The 25,149-nt window shown below is 41.1% G+C and overlaps 1 protein-coding gene and 1 long non-coding RNA gene across 2 annotated transcripts in view; both read right to left on the bottom strand.

The window, feature by feature from the left end:
* Positions 1 to 17,915, bottom strand: part of LOC134001007 (protein jagged-2-like) — a 67,231-nt gene extending 49,316 nt beyond the window's left edge. Inside the window, exons 1-2 of the mRNA XM_062440542.1 lie at positions 17,587 to 17,915; positions 16,083 to 16,406 (exon numbers count right to left, since the gene is read on the bottom strand). Of these exons, the coding sequence (XP_062296526.1) occupies positions 16,083 to 16,406; positions 17,587 to 17,655 (393 nt within the window). The 5' untranslated portion in view covers positions 17,656 to 17,915. The remainder of the gene's footprint in view (positions 1 to 16,082; positions 16,407 to 17,586) is intronic.
* LOC134001035 (uncharacterized) overlaps positions 1 to 24,695 on the bottom strand; it is a 267,716-nt gene extending 243,021 nt beyond the window's left edge. The window contains exon 1 of the long non-coding RNA XR_009927457.1: positions 24,671 to 24,695. This is a non-coding gene — a long non-coding RNA (uncharacterized LOC134001035). The remainder of the gene's footprint in view (positions 1 to 24,670) is intronic.
* Positions 24,696 to 25,149: the final 454 nt, after the last annotated feature.

Below are 25,149 nucleotides of genomic sequence, written 5' to 3'. Positions count from 1 at the left end.
ACAGAGTGACAATGACATACATAAAGAGATTGATAAGAGATTTTAAGTCCTTAAAAAAGTAACTAAGTGCATTAAACCCCATTGAAAATAACTACAATTTAACATACTGATAATTGGTGCTAGTTCGCTTGTTAATGACTTATTTAACCCTCCTGTTGTCCTCAGGTCAAGGAAGGACAGGAGGAAGGAGGGAGGGAGTAAGGAAGGAAGGAAGGAAGGAAGGAAGGAAAGGAGTAATGAGGGAGGAAGGAAGGAAAGGAGTAAGGAGGGAGGGAGGAATGAAAGGAGTAAAGAGGGAGGAAGGAAGGAAGGAAGGAAGGAAGGAAGGAAAGAAAGGAGTAAGGAGGGAGGGAGGAAAAGAGGGAGGAAGGAAGGAAGGAAGGAAGGAAGGAAGGAAGGAAGGAAAGGAGTAAGGAGGGAGGGGGGAAAAGAGGAAGGAAGTAAGGAGAAAAGGAAGGAAGGAAGGAAGGAAAGGAGTAAGGAGGGAGGGAGGAAAAGAGGGAGGAAGGAAGGAAGGAAGGAAGGAAAGGAGTAAGGAGGGAGGGAGGAAAAGAGGAAGGAAGGAAGGAGAAAAGGAAGGGAGGAAGGAAGGAAGGAAGGAAGAAAAGAAGGAAGTGAGGAAAGAAGTATGGAAGGAGGACGGAGCAAAGAAAGAGGGAAGGAGGGGAAGATCCAAGGAAAAATGAAAGAAAGAGGGAGGAAAGAAGGAACAGTCAAAAGAGACAGAGTCAATTTGACCCGGGAGGACAACAGGAGGATTAAGTGACATTTTGACTGAAAGAAGTCTTTATTTACCTATAAAAAAGTTAGAGTTATGAGTTATGTTTGTTGTTTTCTTTCAGCAGACACACTCACAGCACTTCATAGAAGAAAATACTGCTTACATTTCCATGATTTTGAAACCTAATTTGATACACTTGGCAACTTTTTTAATTATTTTAATCATTCATAATTGGCTGGGCGGTTAATTACACATTTTTCTGCGGTGTGGCAACAGAACGCATACTTATTATTGCTTTACACGGACTGTAACATCTCCACTCCCCTAAAAAAAAAAAAAAATCTCCAGCTCCATGACTGTGTGATATATGATCAGGAGCTCCGAGATCTGCTTCACCTTAAAAAATGGATTATTTGTTCGGCTACAGGAGCCTCGTTATGTAAATCTGTTAAATTGGAAGATTCAGAGTATAGCTCTTGGAAAAATGTGCTGGTACACAATAAAAGTGGTGATTTTTTAAATAATGTTTATGTTTTTTGTTCTGAAGAAAAACAAGAAAAACTGAGTAGTTAAAAAGCTGCGGTTGGAATTAGAAAGAAATTAGCTGCAATCAACTGTTTATTTTCCAGCTCCGACTATGAAGTTAGTAAGAGGGAAAAAGTCCCAGTATGATCCAAATGTGTTCTTCTACTATGTAGGGCTGCAACGATTAATCAATGACTATTTTGATAATCGACTAATCGTTTTGAATCCTTTTTTTAAGAAGAAAAAAGTCCAAATTCTCTGATTCCAGCTTCTTATATAGGAATATTTTCTGTTTTTTCTAGTCTATGACAGTAAAGTGAAGATCTTTGGGTTGTGGACTAACATTTGAGGACGTGTTCTTGGGGCTTTGGGGAACAGTGATCAACATCCTCCTCCTCACTTACAAGATCCTTCACAACCTGGCACCATCATATTTCTCTGAACTTATTCACATCTACACACCTTCCCGAACTCTCCGATCCTCCTCTGCCAACCAGCTCTTTGCCCCATCTGCCAACTTAACTACCATGGGGTCGAGAGCTTTCAGCCGATCTGCCCCCCACCTCAGGAACTCTCTCCCACCAGACATTTGCACTTCTGACTCTGTTTCCACCTTTAAATCCCGCCTGAAAACGCACCTATTCAGAGTCTCACACTAACTATGCATCATGTTCTTGCTTATTTATTGCACTGATGCACTTTATAGTCACATTCATATTTATTTCTTTATCTTTGCACTAAATGTTACCTGATTTATATTGTTTGATGTATTGTTGTTGTGTTTTATGAGCCTTGTAAGGTGTCTTTGAGTGCTTTGAAAGGTGCCTTTAAATAAAATGCATTATTATTATTATTATTAACATTTTTCACTATTTTATAGCCCAAAAGCCGAAGACATTGATTGTTTGTATTGACTTTTTGTATTAGTAGCAGCCACATATCATTGATTTTTAAAAAGTAAACCAGGTAGTAGAGAGTCTTTCTCTTCATGTTTCTGTTGCTCTTCAAAAAGCAAAAGTATTTCTTATCCGATAATTTATAGAATACTCGATTACTAAAATAATCGATGGCTGCAGCCCTACAACTATGTGTCATTTTAAACTTTTTAAGATTTTACATTTTAAGGTTGGACAAAAAAAATGAAGAGGAATGATCCTGTAATTGAAAAACTGGCAGCAGCAGCAGCAGCAGCAGCAGGGAACTGACAAAAAAAAAAAAAAAAAAAAAGCCTGAGATCCAATTAACAACTTTTCAAGAGTTGTGATCAGAGGAAGAAAGAAGAAGAAGAAGGAAGAAAAAAAGAGAAAAGCAGCAGCAACACCTGTCATGTCACACCTGTTAGGCTATTGACATGAATAAAACATGTCGCTCCCGGCAGAGACGGAGCTGGGATGGTTAATTTAGCACGTTATTAACAGAACAAGCCCCCCCCCCCCAATCCAACACTACCACCATCACTCCTTCTCTCTAAGGAGACCCCCCCCCCCCCCGCCCGTCGCTCCCGCCCCTCCCCTCAAGGAGGCCTCGTTCAGACAGCAAAGCTAATCAAAGCTAATCTAATCAGGTCTTTATACTGAGCGGGAGAATGTCGAAATGACCCAATTCACTTTTCCCACACCAAACGCGTGAAAAGCTATTTCTGTCGCTCCGGGTTAACGACGCCTCCCCCCTCCCTACTCCCCCCCCCCCCCCCTCCTCCTCCCAGAGAGGAATTTTATGAATTTTATAGTAAATTGATGTCGTGTATGATCTGTAAAGGGAGCAGAGAGAGAGATAATATACAGCCTTAAATCCATCAGTTAGGCTTCTAATCTAATCACATCCATCTAAATAAATGTAACTGTCTCCTCCTAAATATATACAGTGACTTATTGTCCTCATGATATAGCAACACTAGATATATGACGCAGGGGATAAGTGAACTTGCCAAAGTCGTCAGTGATCTCAGTGAGTTCAATATCGTGCTCAGCTTTTTATCACCGCCTCGTCAAATTGTCTGTAATCAGATTACTGCTGTTGGGAATCTGGCTGCATTGAGTCCACATATGCACCTTTCCCACACCACCACTTTGCATTATAGACCATAAAAGTGTATCCAAAAACCACAAGGCAGGAGCTGAGGTTGTCTCCTGCAGCCTCGACCACAATTGCTGATTCCCACAATTTGTAATCTTAGACACAGAGGCGATGAGGAGGAGGAGGAGGAGGAGGAGGAGGAGGAGGAGGAGGAGGAGGAGGAGGAGGAGGAGGAGGAGGAGGATCTTTGTTTTATGAAATGTCTCCTTGCAGGTACATGCTGTACTGTACCATGGTTAACGAGCTTTCATTCATTTGATTCTAGATATCTCTCTCTGCTTTAAAAGGAGGTGACCAGACACAGAAAGTTAGCAGATTATGGCTCCAAAGATGTCAGATCACACAATTAGAAGACATAGAAGAAGAAAAAAGCTAAAAGAAAGACAGAAAATAGAAAAGATGACCCATGAAAAGCAAGAAAAACGTAACAAACTTTAGTTCTATTGGCAAAATGACGACTAATTAATTGACTAATTGTTGCTAATCCAGTTCAAAGTTACATCTTGAGGTCCATTTAGTAAATGTGGAGCTTTCAAATCTAGCTGTCGTGTAACTGTAAACTACATTTTTAAGTCCTTAGTGCTCGAAAATGAAGTGATGAGCAAAATCTTGACAATGAAAAGCTTGAAAAACTGAATATTTAGCAAAATCTTTCAAAGTTAAATCTCCTTATCAGTACAATTATGATGCAAAAGATTCCTGCTTGCATCACTGGCATCACTACAATCCCTGTGGAAAATGTCTTTAAGGGGGATTTTAAACAACAGTTGTCAACAATGTGATTTATCTGACGGGCCTTCTCCAAACTAGCCTCCATGTTTAATACTGAGAATGTGTCTGCAACCAGTTTTAATGCTTGGCTGAAGCTACTGATTCGACAACAGTCTGTAAACAGAGCGAGGGAGGGGAAGAAGAAAAAAAAAAGACGAGGAAAAAAGAGAGAGCGAGACTGTGCATAAACTCAAGAGCCAAATTCAGAACAACCATGACCGTAAAAGTCCACAGTGACTCACTGAGGAAATCCAGTAGGATTTTACCACCTGGTCCAGACTGATTTTCAAGACTGAACAACTGTGACATTTCAAAGTGGAACTGATACAGAAATGTGAGGAGTGGGTGGCACAGTGTGGAGGTACGTGCAGCTATGAGGGGTACAAAGAGCAGCGGGAGGATGGAAACCTGCTTTACGAGGAGCGACGGCAGCTTCTCAGGTGCAAAGCAAAGATCATCACATCCTGAGCAAAGCTGTCCAATCAGAGCTGGATATGCAAATCCGACAAGCATGCATCCATATGTGTGAATAAAGGATGAATCAGTTAGCTGCCTGATTGATTGATTTGAGTCATTTATCAAACAAAGATGGCAAAGAGTCTCGCTTCTCCTGCAGCAGGGAAGTCCGAACTCTGTGGCTGCAGGTTTCCATTCCCACCAGGCTCGACTCATTTAATCAGCTGATATCAGTTTTAAGACAGTTGATTGGTCGGATCGTGTGTGCTATTGATTGGTTGGATCAAAAACCTGCAGGCACACAGCTCTTTATGGGATAGTTTGAAGCTACCACATTTCATTGGAAACTGAATCTTTGGGTTTTTCACTTGTTCAGACAAGAAGTTAATGTTTAGTTTAATATCATATATGATGAAAAAAAGCTGAAAATCCTCCAATTTGAAAAGTTGGAAACACAAAATGACTTATTGCTAAAAGTTATCGCTACTTTTAACCCTTTTTAATCAGTTAATAAATCATGCTTAACTGCTCAGTTAACAACAGCACCGGTCAAATGTTTGAATGGAAATGTGTGTCCAGACTAGTGAGGTATAAAGTTAGAAGCGTCTCCTGGTTTAGTTGCACCAATAATCAATACATGAATGGTAATTAATCACTCATATGTTGCTGCTTCAGTCTGAATTGCACCATTGTTTCTGTCAATCTGTGAAATCTGCTCTGTTCCTGCCTGCTCTGCTTCTTCAAAACAAATAACTCACCAAAGATCTCCAGATCTGAACCCCCGAAAGAGATCCAAGAAGAAGACTAACAGCTGCTAAGATACCACCAAAATACTGATCCTAAATAAGACTATTATCTGTCATTCACGCTCGCCGTCTCCTAACAACTGGATGCAGCCATAAATTTAGAGCCGTGTGTCAGACGATAAGCCAACACCTGAGGCAGGCGTGAATACCAGATTCAGCATGTAGCAGACCCACTCCAGAGAGAGCAACAGCAAGAGAGGCCTTATGTAAACGCTCTCAAATCCACTCCTGACATTTTGCCCAACGCAGCTGCCCTCCTCTATCTCCGTTTCTCTGTTTCTATCTCTCTCTTCAAGCCCTCCCTCCCTCCCTTTCTCCCTCCTCTCTCCCTTCTCCACACACACAGATGTGACGAATAAACGGCCCACCTGCAAACACGAATAAAACTCTGCAATGAAACAATGACGACGAGGTGGAAAGCAAAGAGATGAGTTCACTGCTTCGATTGTTGTTGTTTTTGAACCTCTTCAGGTGGAGTGAGAGCGGTTCGGACGCTGAGCTGTGAGGTCATCGTGCGACTGAGCGAACATCGGTTTCGTTTTAAGTGTCAACACGAAAGAGAAAGAGACAAGAGGCAAAGCTCACTGTAAACTTTACTTTGCTTTGTTTGTAAGATTCAAAAAGGGAAAATGTTAATTCATGAAGCGTTTTTGTCAACTGTAACTACAGTCTGAAGCCAAGGTCCACTTCCTTGCTTTTGACCGGATCACATGGCCTTCAGCAGCTACACATTGTGGTAAGAAGCTTCAACTTTTTAACCAAGAGTAAGGCTGCAACTAGCAATGACTTTCACTGTCGATTGCCAATGATTTAATTGATATTTGAATTGTTTTGTGTGTGAAATTAAGTCAAAAAAATGTTGAAAACGGTGCTTCCTGTTGGAGATGTGTTGCCGAAAATGCACGAAGAGCCTTTCACCTGCAGCTCTTCATCAAACATCATCATCACTGTGGCTCTTTTCTACTTGTACTCTTCTTCTCTGCCTTTAAAAAAATCTACAATCAGTCAACCTCTAGACCGAGTAGCACCGAATATTTCCAGATGTTTCGAGATCTACGCTAACGAAGCTCTGCTAATTCAAACACATTAGAAAATCTCAGCAATATTGACCTGAATTCACAACACAAGCTGCTCTTATGGTACTGAAATGTGACTCTGATTGATCCACCATGAACAGATACTCGGTAGCACCACCATATTTCGATTGGTACCCTTAAAAGTAAAGATTCGGCACCCAAACCTCTTTATCATATCTGATCAGAATGATGGACAAAACTAGGAAAAATGGTTGTAATACACCAGAATTGTGTTTAATCACGAGTGTGCGATGAACCCACAATTGATCGAGAAGTGTGTGAGAGTGTTTCGGGGGTTTCTCCATGAAGGGGGGATGTTGGGTAACCGAGGTTACTGACAGAGATTGTGGCCCCAGATGTGTTGAGAAACCCTGCTGACCCTTCACCCGATCCCTCTGGAGAGGAACGGTTACGACAGGCTGCACAACGTCCATGTTGCAGCAGCTTAAAGAAGAAGAAGAAGAAGAAGAAGAAGAAGAAGAAGAAGAAGAAGGGGACGTGATAGTAAAACTCATCGGGGACGATTTCCATCACATTTGCCTTGTTAGATTTCTTCAGCATACTTGGGAGGCTGAACGATGAGTCAGGCTGTGTTCATACCGAGCGTGTTTTGCAGTAGTTTAGTCTTAGAGTCCTTCGGTTCGGTTTATTTGTGCATGAAAAGAATGACATGTCATGTTAAGAGGTCGTTGATTTCCATCTATTTCTTCAAGTGCTATCAACGGGGGATAAACAACAGAGAAAAAAATAGAAATACCACCTCGCTGCTGTGTGCCTCTGTCAACCTATCAAGTTGCAGTTTACATCTGTCCGTGCATACTCATAATATTTGTAGTGAAGGCTTTAAAAGAATTTCATAAAAGCTATGATATGTTCCCATGTTTGGCCAATAAAGCCGATACTGAACATAAAGTTGCAGCCATGACAGTAGACGATGCTTCAGATATGGACGTTGCTGCAAATGCAAAAATGTAGAGGCTTTAAACTCATCTTCAGCAGCACAGAAGAGCAATACAATCACCACATTTTAAGGTGGGAAACCCGAGATTAGTGTCACCGATTCAGCATCTGAGCAAATGTGAAGTATTGAAACACAATCTCCCCTTCTGTTCCTGAGCTCTGCTGCTGAGTAAGAGCCAGAAAAGTGTTTTTTTGCAGAACATTATGATGACACAGTGCAGCTGACCTTTGACCTAAAGTGTATAAAATGTCATCATTTTATCCTATTAGACGTTAGTGTGAAAACTTGTCATAATTAGCGTACGAATTCTTGACTTCTGGCCAAAAAACGTGTTGTGTGAAGTCACGGTGACCTTTGACCCAAAAAAATTCTAACATCATCGAGTCCAAGTCGGCGTTTTTTTTGCCAAGAAAGAATACCCTCAAGGCATTCCTGAGATGCTTTTTTTCACAAGAATGAGACGGACGGACAAACCGAGAACACGTCGCCCCCGGCAACGGCTGTCAAGGAAGGCATAAAAATTACCGTAAAGTCTGTCATGCTTAACTGAAAATCCACTTAAAAAAAAAAAAAAATCCCCCTCTTGGACAAAGAAATCGGCCAATAGGGCAAAGCATTAAAACTAGCATTAAAATCAGGCCACTGCTTACAGATCCTTGTAGCCTCAAGCATGATAAGAATCCAAATATTCCACTCCATAAACTTCACAGCGCCAGCCCCGAATGAGTCCAAATACAAAAAAAAATACGACAACATCACCCCCCCACCCCCCTCCCTCCCCCCTCCCAATCTGTTTCCTACCAAAGAAAGCAAACTATAGGTGTGATCGCACCCCGAAGGCTCACAAAACAAGGATCCGAGCCATCATAAAAATATGTAAGCTTTCCTCCCTGGTAGATACTCGGAGGGATAAAAAAAAAGGAAAGATGGGACAAGATAAACATGAGATAGATGTGAGGGATATTAACGGGAACAATGGAGGGTTTGGTAATCTACAGACCTCCACCTCTTTTTCCTCTGTTTCCCAGCTTGTCTTTCATTCTTTCATAACCTCTCTCTCTCTCTGTCTCTCTCTCTCTCTCTCTCTTTCTCTCTCTCTCTCTCTCTCTCTCTCTCTCTCTCTCTCTGTCTGTCTCTCAGTGAGGTCCAGCTGAGCTCCATTAGCCCTGTGAACAACTACTGGGAGTCAAGTGGGAAATTAAGCTGCACTGTGTGTGTGTGTCTCGTGTGTGATAACATGCTTTAATCACCTCAGTGCTCACACACCGCATGCATTTCATTACCTCTGCCTCACATAAACACACACACACACACACACACACATTATGACTGCACTGTGCACACACCAAAAAAAGACACACAGGCACAAAAACAACCATAAACTCACAGACGTGCAAAAAAAAACACACATGCATGAACCTGTGTGCACATTAAATGCTAAATGGACTGCACTTACATATGTTTTCTGAGCACTTCACGATGAGAAATGTGAACAGGATCTAACCATTATTTTCAATATCGACTTTGTTTATGATTATATTCATATTAAAAATGGACCCCGGGGAGTTTTTTAGTCCTATAGCGGCAATATGGAGCAGCTTTTTTTTATGAGTTTTTATGAGCCGACGGTTTCACGCTATTCCGATGATGTACATGTGGCTGTAAAAGCGCCAAGAGGAAAAGCAATATGTTAGCAAAGACTGCAAGCTGGTGAACATGGATGTAAATGATGATGTTTTATGCAGAAGGAAAAGCTTTTAATGCTTCTATTAGACCTCATAAATTCACAAATGCACGATTGATTTATCGTTATAAGGCGTCCCAGTAGCCTGCTAGTTAATATCCATGCAGCGTACCCCAAAAAATATTAAGTTTAATATCAAACAAGACTCACGAAAAACCAGCAAATATTCACACTTGAGCCAAAAAAAAGACAATAAAAAAATCACTCATCCTTCTCGATTCATTTCCTGTCATTTGATTTATCGGCTTATGCAGCTTTAAGATAATAAAAAAAAAAACCCCAACGAAAAACACATTCCTAACACATTACTACACAAAAGAAACGCTCCATATAAAACTCCAATAACAAGGAAAATGCTCGTCTCTGATTGGCTGGCAGGTATTCCGTCGAAACTGAACACCTTAAAAATAATCAAGTCAACAGTTTTTTTTACCCCCAGCGGATCTAAACCGGTGCTCGGCGTATGTTAAAACTACCGGTAACCATAGCAACAATAGTGTCGCTAACCGGTTAAGAGGCCGCGTTATTACAGCGATAATGGACTCTGAGGCGTCCGGTTATTAAAAATAATGGAGCCGATGAAGGAAAACCCGAAATTGAAGCCTCGCCGTCATCCATTATTTTTTTGGATGAGGTCATCTCATTGTGAACTGTTAATTATAGGCAGTGTCTCCATCTGATTGTATGGAAATGTGAAGAGAAAATCACATTATTTGCATTATGCTCGACAACGATAACATGATGAATATATAAGTTAAAGTTACAAAAGCTGCAACTATTGATTATTTTCACTATCATTTAGTTATTCTCAGTTCTTCTCTTAGTTATTTGGTTTATAAAATGACAAAAGGAGTTTCCTAAAGCTTAAAAATGACATCTCCAAATGTCTTGTTTTGTCCAAAAACATAAAAATATTGTTTTCATTGATATAAAAACAGAGAAAAGCAGCAAATCTTCAACCTGGAGAAGCTGGAATCTGCAAATATTTGACTTCTTTGCTTGAAAAAATGATCAAAATAATGAATTATTATCTATCGACTGCTATCGACACTACTTAAAAACTTTGATTTTTATGTTAAAATGTTCTTTTAAAAGAGACCAGACCTGATAAAGCCTCAGGATAAAGCGAGTTTAACTTTAAGCATCATGTGATTCTGATGTAACAGCATATCAGTATCTTTATAATGCATATGTACCGTTCTGTTTATATACACACACAGTTAACTATTATTCTCATTATCTATTAATCTGCATATTATGATCTTGATTAATTGAAATATGGCCATCATGCTTTCACTTAACACATTCAAATCACCTGTTTTATCTGTTTTATCTGCTGCATACTTGCATAAAACTGACAAAAACCAACAACTACATGCAGTTTGATGTCACATAAGATAAAGAAAGAAAGAAAAATAGAATATATTCACATTGGATAAGAATATTTGGCATTTTTGCTTGAAAAATGACAGAAAATTACGACTCAATTATCATAATAGTTGCATTATTTTCTCTAGTGTGTAACAAAACCAATCAAGTATGTATGTATGAATCTAACATTTGGTTTTACTTCATCCCAAACTGCTTTTTGTCGCCATAAATAAGACGCAGGACCTTCATAATGTAACCAGTGATTACGTCAAAGCGCACACACAAAGCAGCTCTTATAAACAACATCAACCACACATCAAACCCAAATCCTCCCGACGTCCGGCGTCAATCGATCAGCGCGGACAGACGGAGCAGCTAATCACACATTTACACGCCTGCGAGCAGAAGCGGGTCATCTGACTTGGAATCAGCAGCAGCAGCAGCAGCAGCAGCAGCAGCGTGGGAAAGATGAGCGGCCTCGTCAGAGTCGAGAGCCGAGAGCCGACACCCAGAACGTAACGGAGCCCTGCTGCTAACCCCTAACCCTCCTGCAGGCTTTTACACTTATTAAACACACACACACAACACAGAGGGAGCTTTTTTTAGGGGCCTGAACATATCTCAGTTCATCCTGTCTGCTTCATTAGATGCCATTTAAGGATTTCCGATGATGCACTGTTGATAAATGTTTGGTGGGAATGCCACGAAGAGGAGGAAATAGGATAATTGATGCACCAATTGACCAGTTGACTGTCATTAGAGGACATTTACCTTCCTATTTACACACTAGAAGCTTTGTCATCTTAATTGTAGTTTGGACAAAGCAACTCAGAAAAGTTATGAGCATCATGATTGGCTTCCTTTATAGGCTTATTTCACACTCACTATATGTCATCCAGGCCATATATTGTGTATTGCAACTCAGAAATACCATCATTTTAAATGTGAGTGGCTCCGTAAATGCTTTAAAAACCTTGTAGTTTTTATCTTAATGGTCACACAGCTCAAATATCCATATGTGAACAGATAGAGGGACAATCTGAGCTCTTAATAATGTCAAAAAATGTACTCATAGTGGCAAATGAACCTTGATTTGATGCCTCTGATTGTTGTTTTGGGGGAAGAAATCGGAGTTGCATGCTCAAATGAAGACAGTTTGCAACTTTTACTGCAGAAAAAGTCAGAAAATTTGATGATTTATGAACTAAGATCTCACGTTTTAAGGACAGGAAAGGTGTTTTCTTTCTCTTGATTTCAAAGTGGATGTTATGATGCTGATTGGTAGGAAACTAACATCTTTGTAAAGGTGAAGTTCTGCAGCTTTTTGACAGTGTGTGTATGATGTCAGTGCATGAAAAGGTGTTAGTGTAGTCCTTCGCTAACAGTAGATAATCATTACACTCCAGTTATGCATCTGTTTTTCTGACACTGATTCCTGCGTTAACACTTTAAAGTATCTCCAGAGTCCAGCACCAACAGGAAGATCAGCTGCATCATCTCGTACACCTCCATCCACGAGGGTATCACACCTTCCTCCGCCTCCCTCCGCCTCCCTCCTTTCCCAAAACTAATCAAGAGCTCCTGATGGAAGAGCAGGTGAGCTCGCCAAAGACGCACTCGGCAAAATGAGCCAAACGAGCCAAATGAACCACCGAAGAAGAGGAAGAAGAAGACAAGCCGCCATCCAGCGTTGCACTTCATGATTGCTAACTGACACGACTCCCAATGAGGTGATCTTACGCCCGGCGCTGTAATCATACCCTCGTTTTCCTAATGCTGTTTCACTAAAACATTTATTCTAAAAGGAGGAGGCGGTGAAGGAGGAGGAAGAGGAGGAGGAGGAGGCCTCCAAACAACAGCTGTTCCACCTCTGTCCTCTCGGCTCTATCGGGCTCGAAGGGGGGAAATTCTGGCAGGAGAAAGGGGGCAGAGGCAAGAAAAAACCGGGCCATGAAACTAAAGGAGTACGCACCCTTGATCCTTGATTTACTCACTGAGGGGTGAGGGGAGGACAGAGCGGCTCTAAAAATACCCCATAAGGAGAGAGGGAGAGGAGGGAGATGGAGAGGTTTGGGTGAGGAGAAGGAGGAGGAGGAGGAGGAGGAGGAGGAGGAGGAGGGGAGGGCAGAAGAGGAAGAGAAGAAGTAAATGCTTGTTTTTGCTCCACTCGCTACTGTTAAAAAAAAGAAAAAAAAGCTGCATCTGAAGTGTCTGATCCTAAAAATACACCTCCCTCGTGACAGAACCCTCACAAGGAAGGCGAGTTGAGGGTTGTTTTTTATTTTTATTTGAAAGAGGGGGCTGCTTCCTCTGTTTCCCGCATCATCCCTCCTTCCTTCTCTCCGTAGGTCAACCCCCCCCCCCCCCTTCCTCGTCCCTTTCATGAAAAAAGATGTCACTAAAGACCCAAACAGCCAGAGGGGTTAACATGAAGGGGAAATGGTCAGAGAAGGAGAGGAAGAGCACAATGTCTTCCCCCCGCCACTAATTCATGCCAGGAACCAGTGGCCCAGATACTGGGACCAACTGAAGGATCCACTATAGCAGCACCAGAGGCTACAAGACACGACTGCCCTGCACACAGAGAGACTGTCGGGGAAGAGCTCGATGAGGACGAGCTGCAGTCTGTAGAGGAGGAGGAGGAGGAAGATCTGAGCTTCTTAAATATGATCATAGTGAGACATCTGCTCCTTAAAATCTTTTTTTAAAGTGAAGCCAGTCAGCAAAAACACTATAAAGTACATATTTCTTTTTCATAATTGATTTGAACTACATTAATATTGGTTATACTTTGAATCACTTTTCATGCAAATAGAAGAAAAGCTAAAGTCTAACAATGAATCTGAGTTATTTCTCTCTACTGTAGCCACTTTTAATCATCCAGAGATGTCGAATCTTCAGTCAAGAGTCAAAAAATTGAATCATTTTTGTGCATGGAGACAACAAAGATGAGTTAAAGAGCTTCTGATTTCCTTCAGCTTTGGGATAACTGACTCTATCTTGTCATTTCAGCAAAGATCCTGCTAGTTTCAGACAGTCCCTGCTACCACTCTGCACAATGAACCCGAACCAAAACATCCAATTTAAAGATGCAAAGCACCGAAATGCATAAGAAGGCGAGTCTGTCCTGACCTGCACTTCTGAACTTCTGCTCCCAAAAAAGCACCGTGACAGAAACTGGCTCACACTCATCTGACATCTATCAGATTTTTTTAATACAACTCTGCTTCCTCCTTTAATGAATACAAACCGTTTCAGCTCAATTCGTTTACCGACTAATTGAAATCATTCATCAAATAAAGAAATAAGCCAACCATTCACCGATTCCAGCGTCTCAAACTTGAGGATTTGCTGCTCTGAACGGACAAAAACAGGCGATCTGAAGATGCTCTAGGAACTGATGGCGACCACGTTTCACAGTTTTATGACATTTTATATGCAAAGATGTTTCATGTGGAAAAAAAACAGCTACTTGTGGAGCGACACCGGCTAATATATCAGTGTTTATACATCAGCTGATGAATGATAAGACATTGCAAAACAGAAGCAGACATGTTTACTTTTCAGCTTCAGAGTGAAAAATCGGAAACCTTAGACTCTTGACTATTGATTTATATATAGTATCTATCCAGCTATAGTTCATTGATTACTGCATTGTGTCAGATCATATGTGAGGATGCTTCACCGTACTGATGCACAAACACACTCATACAGACATTAAACAGCTTCAGATGACTAGAGGCAATGTGACATCTGCAAAACTGATTAAAAATAGCAAAAAGTAATGATTTTATTTCCTCATCAGAAGAAGCTGCTGTACACTGATACCCTCCTTCCCTTTGTGCCCCCCCCCCCCCCCCCCCCCCCCCCCTCCCCTCCCTCTCTCCTGGGAGGATAGTGGAAAATACTGACCCCACACACGCCGAGTGAGACAATGACCCAATAACGGACAGAGAGCGTGAACCTGAGAGGCGGCGAGGTAAAGGCATCCCCCGGCCCAGATTGACCAGGGATCTTCACTTGTTTGAGTAGTTGGTGACACTGATATCCACCGCCTGTGTCACACACAACTTAGTGGTAACCGTATCTGCCCCGCAGGGCCCCAACTTACTACTTCCATCTTCCCCTCTGCTGACAGCTGACCATGGGGAGTGATGAATGGAGAGGTCACGTAAGCCAGCCGAGCACACAAAGCACCCGATATGTACATTGTGCCGTTAACACACATGCAAAGATTTCTCCTTTTTCACATCGATTACGGCTTGAATGAGTGTTAACAGTTGAATGATTTTGACTGGAAACATCTCATATCCATCTTATCCTCTCTGCTTTTAAAGGCAGCATCTCGACACACTTCGCTGTTCCATGTTTGCAGAGTTAAAGTCGAACCAATTAGTCTGTAAAATGTCTCAACTTTAAGGTAAGTCAAGACAGGTTGAGTCCAAATGATGTCTTTAAGCTGAGCGACTATTCAAAAACATGAAAAGATCCTCTATCTAGACTGATATGAAGCAGAGAACATGATATCCTTACATTGGAGAAGCTCCAAACAGGCTTGTTTTTACTGTGTATTTACTCAAGAAGCTGCCAAAAGTCTGTGTGTTAAGTTATGTTTGTGTATTAGTGAAGCTTGAAAGTCTTATTTTCTTAAAGCAAGTGAAAGAAGAGTCAGTATCTCACTACAAGACAGAATATGCACTACAATAAGAAGGACTTTAATGTCTCTTGGAAACTTCTTTTGTCACTAGTTTCCAGCAAACAATCCCTTTAAGATGCAATAATAGACAACAATGACTTGCTAAAGTGGTCATTCTCACAGCAGTTTCCATACAGCTCTGATTGCCAGCACTGTTCCTGTTTCCCACGCTGGCTTTCCTAATAAGGAGCCGGAGCAAGTTTTGATTGGCTCCTGCTGCTCTGTTTAGATTAGATAATAAATTACCTGCCACTTCTTAATCAACACTCGCTTGGAAATCCTTATATTCTGCCACCCATTCAAACCCCGCCACCACACCCCTCCTCTACCCTCCACACACTGTAACTGAAGACAAGCAAACAGCAGCTTGTTTGGTAACTCATCAAACCGACACATAACTGCACCACCGCTGTGCGTAAAAGTCGTGCGTAATGCGTCCACTCCAAAAAGTCTCTGTGAGGTTTAATGTGTTGCTTTCATGAGTTGTTTAAGGATGGAGAGACAGCCAAAAAGCTGCCAATGGGACACGCGGGTGGAGGAATGATAGGCATGTAGAGACTCAGGACAGCGTTAAGAGACAACTGTGCCAATATGTGCCAAATTACACTCTGGGGGAGCTGCATGACTGATTCTAGGCAACGCCAGAAAGACTCAACCATTTCACACCAAACGTAACTTTTGAGATTCTGTATTTCATGCACATAACGTAGGTGAAATCACGTTTAGAGTCAAATGATGCATCCATATGAATATTTACCAACTTTTACGCATTCATTCCTCGAGCATCTACTCTCAAAATAGCCCGTAAAAGATCAAATTTGACATATTTCACACAGGAGAGTCTCCGCCTCCTCAAAGTGCCCCAAATGATCCACTTACCGGCCACGCGAACTGGAAGGGTATGGTGATCTTCCCAGCGTCGTTGTTTCGGTTCTGTCCGCTTTTCTGGCTGCCTTTGAACTGAAAAGTATTCCCACCGATAACTTTAGTAGTTTCCGAGCCGTAGGTGCACGGTCCATTGGTCGTGACCTCCGTTTGGTATTCCTTTAAACACACTCTGATGTAGGTGTCGCACTCGTCCGAGCCACAGTGGCCCTCCGCCGCGCTTTTCTCCTCGTCACAACAGTCGCCGTTTAGGAGCTGACCTTTGGGGTTTTCCACCGAAATCAACTGCAGCTCGAAGTAGCCCGTAGACTGAGACACCTGAGGAGGAGAAGACATGCAGTGAGACAGACTGAAGAGAGAAGAGAGGAGAGAGACAGGCTGCAGGCTGATGTTAAACTGCGCAAAGGTGTCCATTCTGATCTAAAAATGTTGTTTAGATAGCACCTTTCATGCAGACTAGTGTATAGTTCAATGTGTTTTACAGTTATTTGATTGACAAGCTGCTGACAATAATAATAATAGTAATTTAAAAAAGGAATAAAACAAATAATTTAAAGACAAAACTGGAGACTAATGCAAGTAAGAGACAATAAAAATGCTTAAAATGACACATTATGGTGTAAAAATGCAAGTAAGCAAGTGTTTAGAGGGTCACAAGTGCCAAATGGAAATAGCAGTGTTTAACATAAAAAATACAGCTTAATTCATGTAAATATGATTATATATCATATGGAAACATGAGGAATCATCTTCCACCATGCGCAGTTTTAAAGGTGAAAGTGCGACTTCAACTCATTTTGTTGCACCACATAGTCAGTCTGCAGCCAACACTACTGTACACTCTGGCTCAGCTGAACGTCAGAGGACTGATAACACTAGTAAAGTTCTCCAATTTAGCTCACAGTGCATATCAGACTGCATCAACACACACACACACACACACACACACACACAAAAAAAAGCGATTTCGAGTCATTTCCCAAAACGAGTTGCAGGAAAAGAGCTTGAATATTGAAAGATTTGTGTTGTGGCTCCACTCAGGAACATTTTCAACGCACAAGTGAAGCAGCAGTGGAAACATGTGAAGCTATTCCAGCCGCCAGCATGAAGCTTTGAAGCACTTACTGACTGAACTTTATGAAAATGAACCAAAACTTGAACCCAAATCGTGTCATAACTTTTTACATTTCTATAAATAAATACATAAAACAAAGCAAGTGGTTTATGTTATTACACAAATATACAGCTCATGACACAGCACATGTTGTAAAAAAAAAAAGGTTCTTCTTAACTGCAAAACCTAATTTATCTGTCCCTGAAGGAAGCGCAAATTTAGAAATTCCGAGATCACATGATTCAACTGACGAGCACGCAATTCAATTAAGGCTGGAATTTAACCCCCTTCCCCAAAAAAACCAAAAAGAAGTGGATTGATAAGTTAAAACACTCATCAATAAGCATCATCTTCCTTCCTGATGAATAAAATAAAAGTTCTCACCTCAGCACACAGCGTCAGGAGAAGACACACTAGTGAGACACGGTGCACTTTCCCCAGATTATTCCACATGTCTCCGGCTGCTCGGTGTTGGTTACCATTAGGGAAATGAAAGATATGTATGTCTCAATCAGTCAAAATGATAAAGAACAAGAAGAAAAGAAAGCAAATATCATCCTCCTCCGTGGTGTCCGAGGCATGGGTTAGGGTTAGGCTTCTCCCCGGGATGCCTGCAGGTCTGGAGGAGGAAAAAAAAAAAGCGCACCACTGCTGCTGCTGCTGCTGTTGCTGTTGGTCCACGGACGCACAACAAGACGCACAAACTCCACTTCCCTCCGCTGCTCGACGCACTAAACAGCAGAGAAGGGGCGCAGCGGTGCGTCTCTACCCAAAGCCAGAGCCGGGCGATTCCAAACGATGACGGACAGCTCGGCGGGCCAATCAGAGGGCGCGTGGGTGGAACGTTCGGCAGCTGGGAGCCAATCAGGGAGAGGGGGCGGGAGGAGGAGTAATGGGGAGGACGCCTGATGGATTTATGATTGAAGTTTAGTCACACAGAAGCTCGTATTTGTGTTTTTATGATGCTTACACCATCAAATTGCGTTTGCTTTGAAAAAAATATGTTCCTAAATTGAAATAGAAGTTTCCTCCTTATAAATAAAAGTCAACATGTGTTTTGTTTTGTTGCAACTTTTTGTGCAGGAGTTGAATTCAGAAGCTTAGAAGTTGAAAAGTACAACGATGAAAAAACCAAACAAATCAGAGCCGTAAATAATGAGTAATAACATGCAGAGAGTTGTAAATGTGTTGGGAGAGAGAGAGACACCTGAGCTGCTCCTCACTGAGGCTGCAAAGCACAGGAAACACGGCTGTTAGCGCCCTCTACTGACCACAGTCGATAAGACACACACACACACACACACACACACACACACACACACACACACACACACACACACACACACACACACACACACACACACTACATTTAATCAAATATAGTAGTTTTGAGGTGCTGTTTCTACTTATATTATTCATCTTTTGTTCAATTGAACCACTATTACTTTTTGATATTGTGATATTTAAGAACCTTTTTAACTTCAACATGAATTGAATCTGTATGCAGGACTTATGTTTGTGCATACAAGAGTGTTTCAGCACTTAATAATTCAAACTTTATGTGATTTGGTGGATAAAATGTTTTAACCACATACAGCTGAATATGGGAATCATTCAACATTTATTTTAGAAATACAAACATCATATTATATCTCATCATTTCTGCCCTGATGAGACCCAAAACTGGTCCGAGTTGTAAACCACTATACACACCATGATTAAGCATTTTCACAGAAGTTTTTATTTGCTCTTAAAATTAGAAAACACATTTTAAAAAATGTAATGAGCTTTCTTTTTGTCCCTTTAAAAAAAAAAAGCAAAATCTTAAAAAATAAATTAAAAAACAATCTTTTCAGTAAAAGCTACAGAGGAAACGTCTTTTGCATCATCAACACTTTCACCTTCCTGACAGTCGAAGAGTCGAGAACGAAGATTTTCTTGCTTCTCAAAAATATTCATTACTATAATCAACATAAGAATTAATGCTCTGAACTCTCAGATTCTCTGAAACGGACTAAAATATGTAAAAAGTTGTTAAAGGACACCTGCAAACTGCTCAGCTACCCCTCATGGTCTGCAGCCTTTGTGCATTTATGGCTAATACGTTAACACACTCATAAACGTTATCACACTGTTACTGTCCTGAACGAGCCGTTGTCTCTTTGTTTTACAGCCCAGATTTACATGGAATCAGATTCAAGCTGCGAACTTCTGCAATATGTAACTGAAATATATATAAAGCCAACGTTCGGTAATGCAGGTGGGAACAATTGACACTTTCATTTTAACCTTAGAGCTAAAATCACACTTTCAGTATCAGTCAGTCACCAGCTGAAGGAGAAGATGGTGGCTGTGGATTTGTGTATCCTGTTGTTTAACATGTGGAGTAAAAGAGGGCAACAATACACTCAATCAAATCAGGGTATTATTATGTTGTTAAAGGTAGAAGAAAGTCCGCACACTGTAGCTCCCAATGCAGATGCAATATTAAAGTTGTTACTGCACATGCTGCATATTCACTGGTCCTAGTTTAACTCCTGCAAAGAGACCTTTGCTGCAGGTCATTCTCCCCTCGTTCTCTCTCTGTTTCCTCTCAGCCTCTTTGCCAGCTACTTCCAAATAAAGGCACAAAATATAACCAAAAATACATCTTAAAAAATATATAATTGTGTGGACTTTCTTCTACTTTTTACAGATTTGGTTCTGGATGTGTGAGTCAACCACACAACTTTTTCATTATTTTTTTGTCTCTATAATTTATTTATTAAAACAGAAGATGTTGTGAAAGTATCAGCTGTAAATACGCATATATTCATCTATGGAGAAAAAGTAACTTCTTAATATTCTCACTTTAAAAACTCAGTGTATATCATACTGTTTTAAATATGGATTAAAAACCTTTTTAATCAGATATGTCAGTAACAGGGTTGAACAAACACACATTCATGTCGGTTATGTTAAAAAATAAAAAAGGGTCAAATATTTAAAAAATAGCCTGAGATGGTACGGCACATTTTTATAAATTAAAGATGCAAAGAGAAGCTTAACGAGTTTTTAAACAATCAAACATGAAGAATGAGAAAAGGCCCATTTAGTAGTAGTACAACATGCAGCTTCTGTCCCAAACTTAGAAGTCTATGAGGGGTGATATTCAAAATGACACACACAGGTGGAGTATTAACTTTAATTGTTTTTTTAAAAACATATTTTATATCATAGTGTAGATTTTGTTGGAGTCTCATCTTCTAATGAGACTCTGAATCTACAGTCGTGTTTGCAGCTCTGTGAAGTTACACTTAGTTAAGCACAGATGATTTCGAGCTAAACACCAACATCTCCATGCTAACATGCAACATAATGACATGATGTTTATAATGTTTACTATGTTCACAATCAATAAACACTAAGTACTGCAGAGGCTGATGGGAATTTTGTCCGTTTTGCAGGAATTGTCTTGAATAAAAAGTAAAATTTTGACCTGATGGTGGCACCTGATAAGAAAGTCAGATGATCACTAAAGTTGTTGCAATTCATCCAGAAGGAAACATGAATCAATGCACCAAATGTCTCCAAAATCCGTGTAATTCATCTTCTGGGAGCCATGAATGTGTGGAGCAAATCTGGTGCCAATCCATCTCGTAGATGTTGAGCTATTTCAGTCTGAACTGAAGCGGTGGAACGACACGCCGACACTTCCAAAAATGCTATTAATCAGAAATATTTTGCAGAATTGTGCAGAATCAACCTTCTTTTTAGACACTGAGTTGTATTTTTCAGGATGTTTTGTGCACTTATGTCATGTTTCACACCTTCAAAGTTGCATTTAACGATTTCAAACCTTCCTGCATTTGAAACCCTGTAAATCTGTTACTTCCAACATTTCGTGCTCGCGTCCGTTTTTTATGACACAACGGCCTTTCATATGAGGAAAAACTGGGATGAATCCACAGTGTCTCAGATGGCGGTGCCACGGGACGGTCTAATAACAGCTGTTTCTCCTCATGCAGCTCTTCCTGCTGCAGCTTCAGCGGACAGTAGATCAGTTCTGCAGACCGCTCAGTCCGAAGCGGCTGCTGCGTTGAGTCCGACAGGTGGCCTCTGACACCCTGCAGCAGATGTTTCCTCCCAGGGAAGCAGGTGCAGACACACACACTCACACACACACACACACATTTTGTCATTCGGACATACTTGTGTGCATATGACTCACTCACATGCCTGCGCACAGACACAAACGTCTTGTGTTCATCTCTTTACGACGGCCCTTATCAGCAGCGATAAGGAAGTATGTGAGACTCTGCTCCAACAGATAAACCGGGGAAGTAATGAGGTTAATTAGCTGCATAAAACTAACTGGACCTATTGAAGCAGAGGATTAACGATGACTTTACACCGTAACAGAACTGTTAGAGCTTTTTATAAACTTTATAACTGTATGAGGGCTTCACTTAGTTTACAATTTGGGAACATTACCTACTTCTCAGAGGGAAATACAGTCACTCTGACTTCAGCTTTATATTCATTTTATGGCTGAAATACAAATATTTCAATTTAACGTCCGAAGACCTGAGCTTTTGTTTGGTATGCATTTTTAATTTCTCCTAGATATTTGGGATTAGCAGGACCCGATAAGTACAAAATACTAAGCATCGTCTTTGAACAGCAGTGCAAATTTTGCTAAAATTAGTCACATTTTTACAGCATTTAAAACTACACACATTATTAAGTTAAGTTTCAACCATATAATTTGATCAATCAGCTGTTGATTGACTTCACCAAGATGCCTGCCATCTCGTTTTTACACTGATTTTTACACTGTATTGTGCTTTATCGACCACTAGGTGGCACAAAAAAGTGTTAACGAATGAGGACAACAGGTCAAAGTTAAGCCGAATAAAGTATAAGGTGCACTAAACCCAAAATGTAAATGTCCCCAAGTGAGAATGCAGGTTCACAGGAGAGTAAGACATAGATTTAAAATTATCATTAAATATCATCCTTCCTTTCTTACGTCTTTTTCTTTTCCTATTTTGTCTCGTTTTTTCGAGCTGAATTTAATGATTAGCTATATTAAAATACAAAATTGTTACAATAAAGTACAATTATTGAGAAGCAACTAGCTCTAACTCTAGATATGAAACATGTTACTGCATGAAAACACACAACATTCATATTAGCGGCTTTTTGCAAAACCCTGAAAGCTTAAGAAAAGACTCAGTTACTAAACTCTTGATCCAAGGCAGAAAATAATAGTCTAACATTTTGGGAAACATGTTTATTTCCTTCTATGCCAAGAATCAGACAAGAAGATTGACACCACACCCTTATATGTACATTAAATATGAAGCTACAACCAGGTAACAGCTTAGCTTAGCTTAGCATAAAGAAGCAGAGGGAATCAGCTAGCCAGCACCTCTAAAGCTCACTTAGCACATTTGACTGTGTTTGTTTAATCCAGATACTAACTGATTTATTTGTGAGCAGGGCTTTCTGTCTCCCCTCGGCTTTTCATCGGTCTCCAGGCTGTATATTTTCTGTCTGTATATTTAGCATACAGACATGGGAGTAGTATCCTCAGAGTAGATTCCTTTCATCTAACTCTTGGCAAGAAAGCAAATAAGCGTGTATCCTAACATGGTGAAATATTCATAAACAACAAACGACTTCCTTCATTGGCGTCTAACACACAGTCAAGTGAGTGTAAATCATGTCCTGCAGAAACCCCTCCAGTAAAGAAACACTTCACTGTTAGACTGGACTGGACCCTTCAATCGCTCAGTGTTTAAAAAAAGAAATAAACAGCTTCATCACCTCCGCCAAATGTTGCTGTGAGCCTTTCAACAGCTGCAAGCTAACGAGAAAGGCTGCTCGTTTGCAAACACTGGGTATAAAAAAAAAGAAGAAAAAAGTAACCTATGATATTTCCATCAAGTTTTGTGCATTTCTTTCCAGATTTCTGCAGACATCGGTCACTTTTTTCTTGGATGATTTTGCAGAAAGTCACCACAGAGCTGCCAGGTGAGTTTTGCACGAATTCACATAAAGTTAAAATGAAGTTTGTTCAGTCAGACATCACCTGGTATCCCACAATGCCTGCAAGGTGAATTGTGTCCCAATGAAAAGAAAAAGGAGAGAACTTCATGTTGCCTCAGTGAGTCTTTACTGTTAGTGGTTATTTAACCCTCCTGCTGTCTTTTAACCTTCGTGTTGTCCTCCCGGGTCAAATTGACCCCGACTGTTCCTTCTTTCCTCCCTCCCTCCTTCTTCCCTCCGTCCTTCTTTGTTCCTTTCCTTACTCTCTCTTTCTTCCCTTCCTTCCTCCCTCCCTCCTTCTTTCCTTCCTTCTTCTCTTCCTTCTTTCCTCCCTCCCTCCTTCTCTCTTTCTTTCCTCCCCCCTAGCTTCCTTCCGCCCCTTCCTCTTTTCCTTTCTCCCTCCCTCCCTCCTTCTCTCTTTCTTTCCTCCCTCCTTTCCTTCCTTCCTTCCTTCCTCTCTCCTTTCCTTCCTTCTTCCTTCCTCCTTTCCTTCCTTCTTCCTCCCTTCCTCCTTTCCTTCCTCTCTCCTTTCCTTCCTTCTTCCTCCCTTCCTTCCTCCCTCCCTCCCTCTTCCTCCCTTCCTTCCTTCCTCCCTCTTTTCCTTCCTTCTTCCTCCCATTCTTCCTTCCTTCCTCCCTCTTTTCCTTCCTTCTTCCTCTTTTCCTCCTTTCCTTCCTCTCTCCCTCTTTTCCTTCCTTCTTCCTTTCTTCCATCCTTCCTCCCTCTTTTCCTTCCTTCTTCCTTTCTTCCATCCTTCCTTCCTTCCTCCCTCCCTCCCTTCCTTCTTCCACCCTTCCTTCTATTCCTTTAGTGAGGAATAAAAAACCTATGGAGTTTAGGAGTTTTAAGCATTAAATCGATCAATACTTTCATCACATCTGGCACCAATTGTCTTGAGAGAAGAGTAATAACCTGCTGCACATGTTTACTCCTGGTTTGCAGATGGAAGAGTACAGTACAACCCCCTCCAAAAAAAAAAAAAAAAAACTGTTTTCATGTTGGAGAGATGAATGTTTTTAAGGATTAAGAAATTCAGCAGGAGATAACCTCCCGTCTCACATTGCTGGGGCCTCTAATGCGGAACAAAGACTAAACAACGGCCCCGCTGAAGTCTACACACACTGATCTGATATGTCCTGCGGTGTAGATATGATGCCGCCACACCGCTTCATATACGACTCCAGCTGCTGCACATGTGACTGTTTCTCTGAGGGGAATTAAATCTCTCTCTTTTTAACATATTATAGCTGCTCATGTCTTATAAAGAAACACATGGATTCAGACTCTAAACATGTCGATATAGAGTCCTCATTTACATTTTATGTTTTGGTTTCTCTTTTGCCATTAACCCCTAACAAGTTATATACACTGTTTACTGTATTGATTTATCCTTTGTGTCGTCCTCCCGGGTCAAATTGACCCCGTCTGTTTTAACTGTTCCTTCTTTCCTCCCTTCCTTCCTTCCTTCCGTCTGTCCTTCCTCCCTCCCTCCTTCTCTCTCTCTTTCCTCCCTTCCCTCTTTCCTCCCTCCACCCCCCTTTCTTCCTTACTTCTGTCCTTCCTTCCTTCCTCCCTCCCTCCTTCTTTCCTTCCCTCCTTCTCTCTTTCTTTCCTCCCCCCTACCTTCCTTCTTTCCTCTGTCCTTCTTTCCTTCCTTCCTCTTTTCCTTTCTCCCTCCCTCCCTCCTTCCTTCTTTCCTACCTCCCTTCTTTCCTTTCCTCCCTTCCTTCCTCCCTCCCTCCTTTCCTTCCTCCTTTCCTCCCTCCTTTCCTTCCTTCTTCCTCCCTTCTTTCCTTGACTCGAGGACAACAGGAGGGTTATATATTGTACTATCTACTTAGGGCTGGGCGATATGGACAAAATCAAATATCACGATATTTTAGACCAAATATCTCGATATCGATATTACAACAA

Source organism: Scomber scombrus, chromosome 19 (genome assembly GCF_963691925.1).
Source record: "Scomber scombrus chromosome 19, fScoSco1.1, whole genome shotgun sequence".
Classification (NCBI taxonomy): domain Eukaryota; kingdom Metazoa; phylum Chordata; class Actinopteri; order Scombriformes; family Scombridae; genus Scomber; species Scomber scombrus.
The sequence above is the reverse complement of the archived record's forward strand: the minus strand, read 5'-3'. Positions and strand labels throughout refer to the sequence as shown.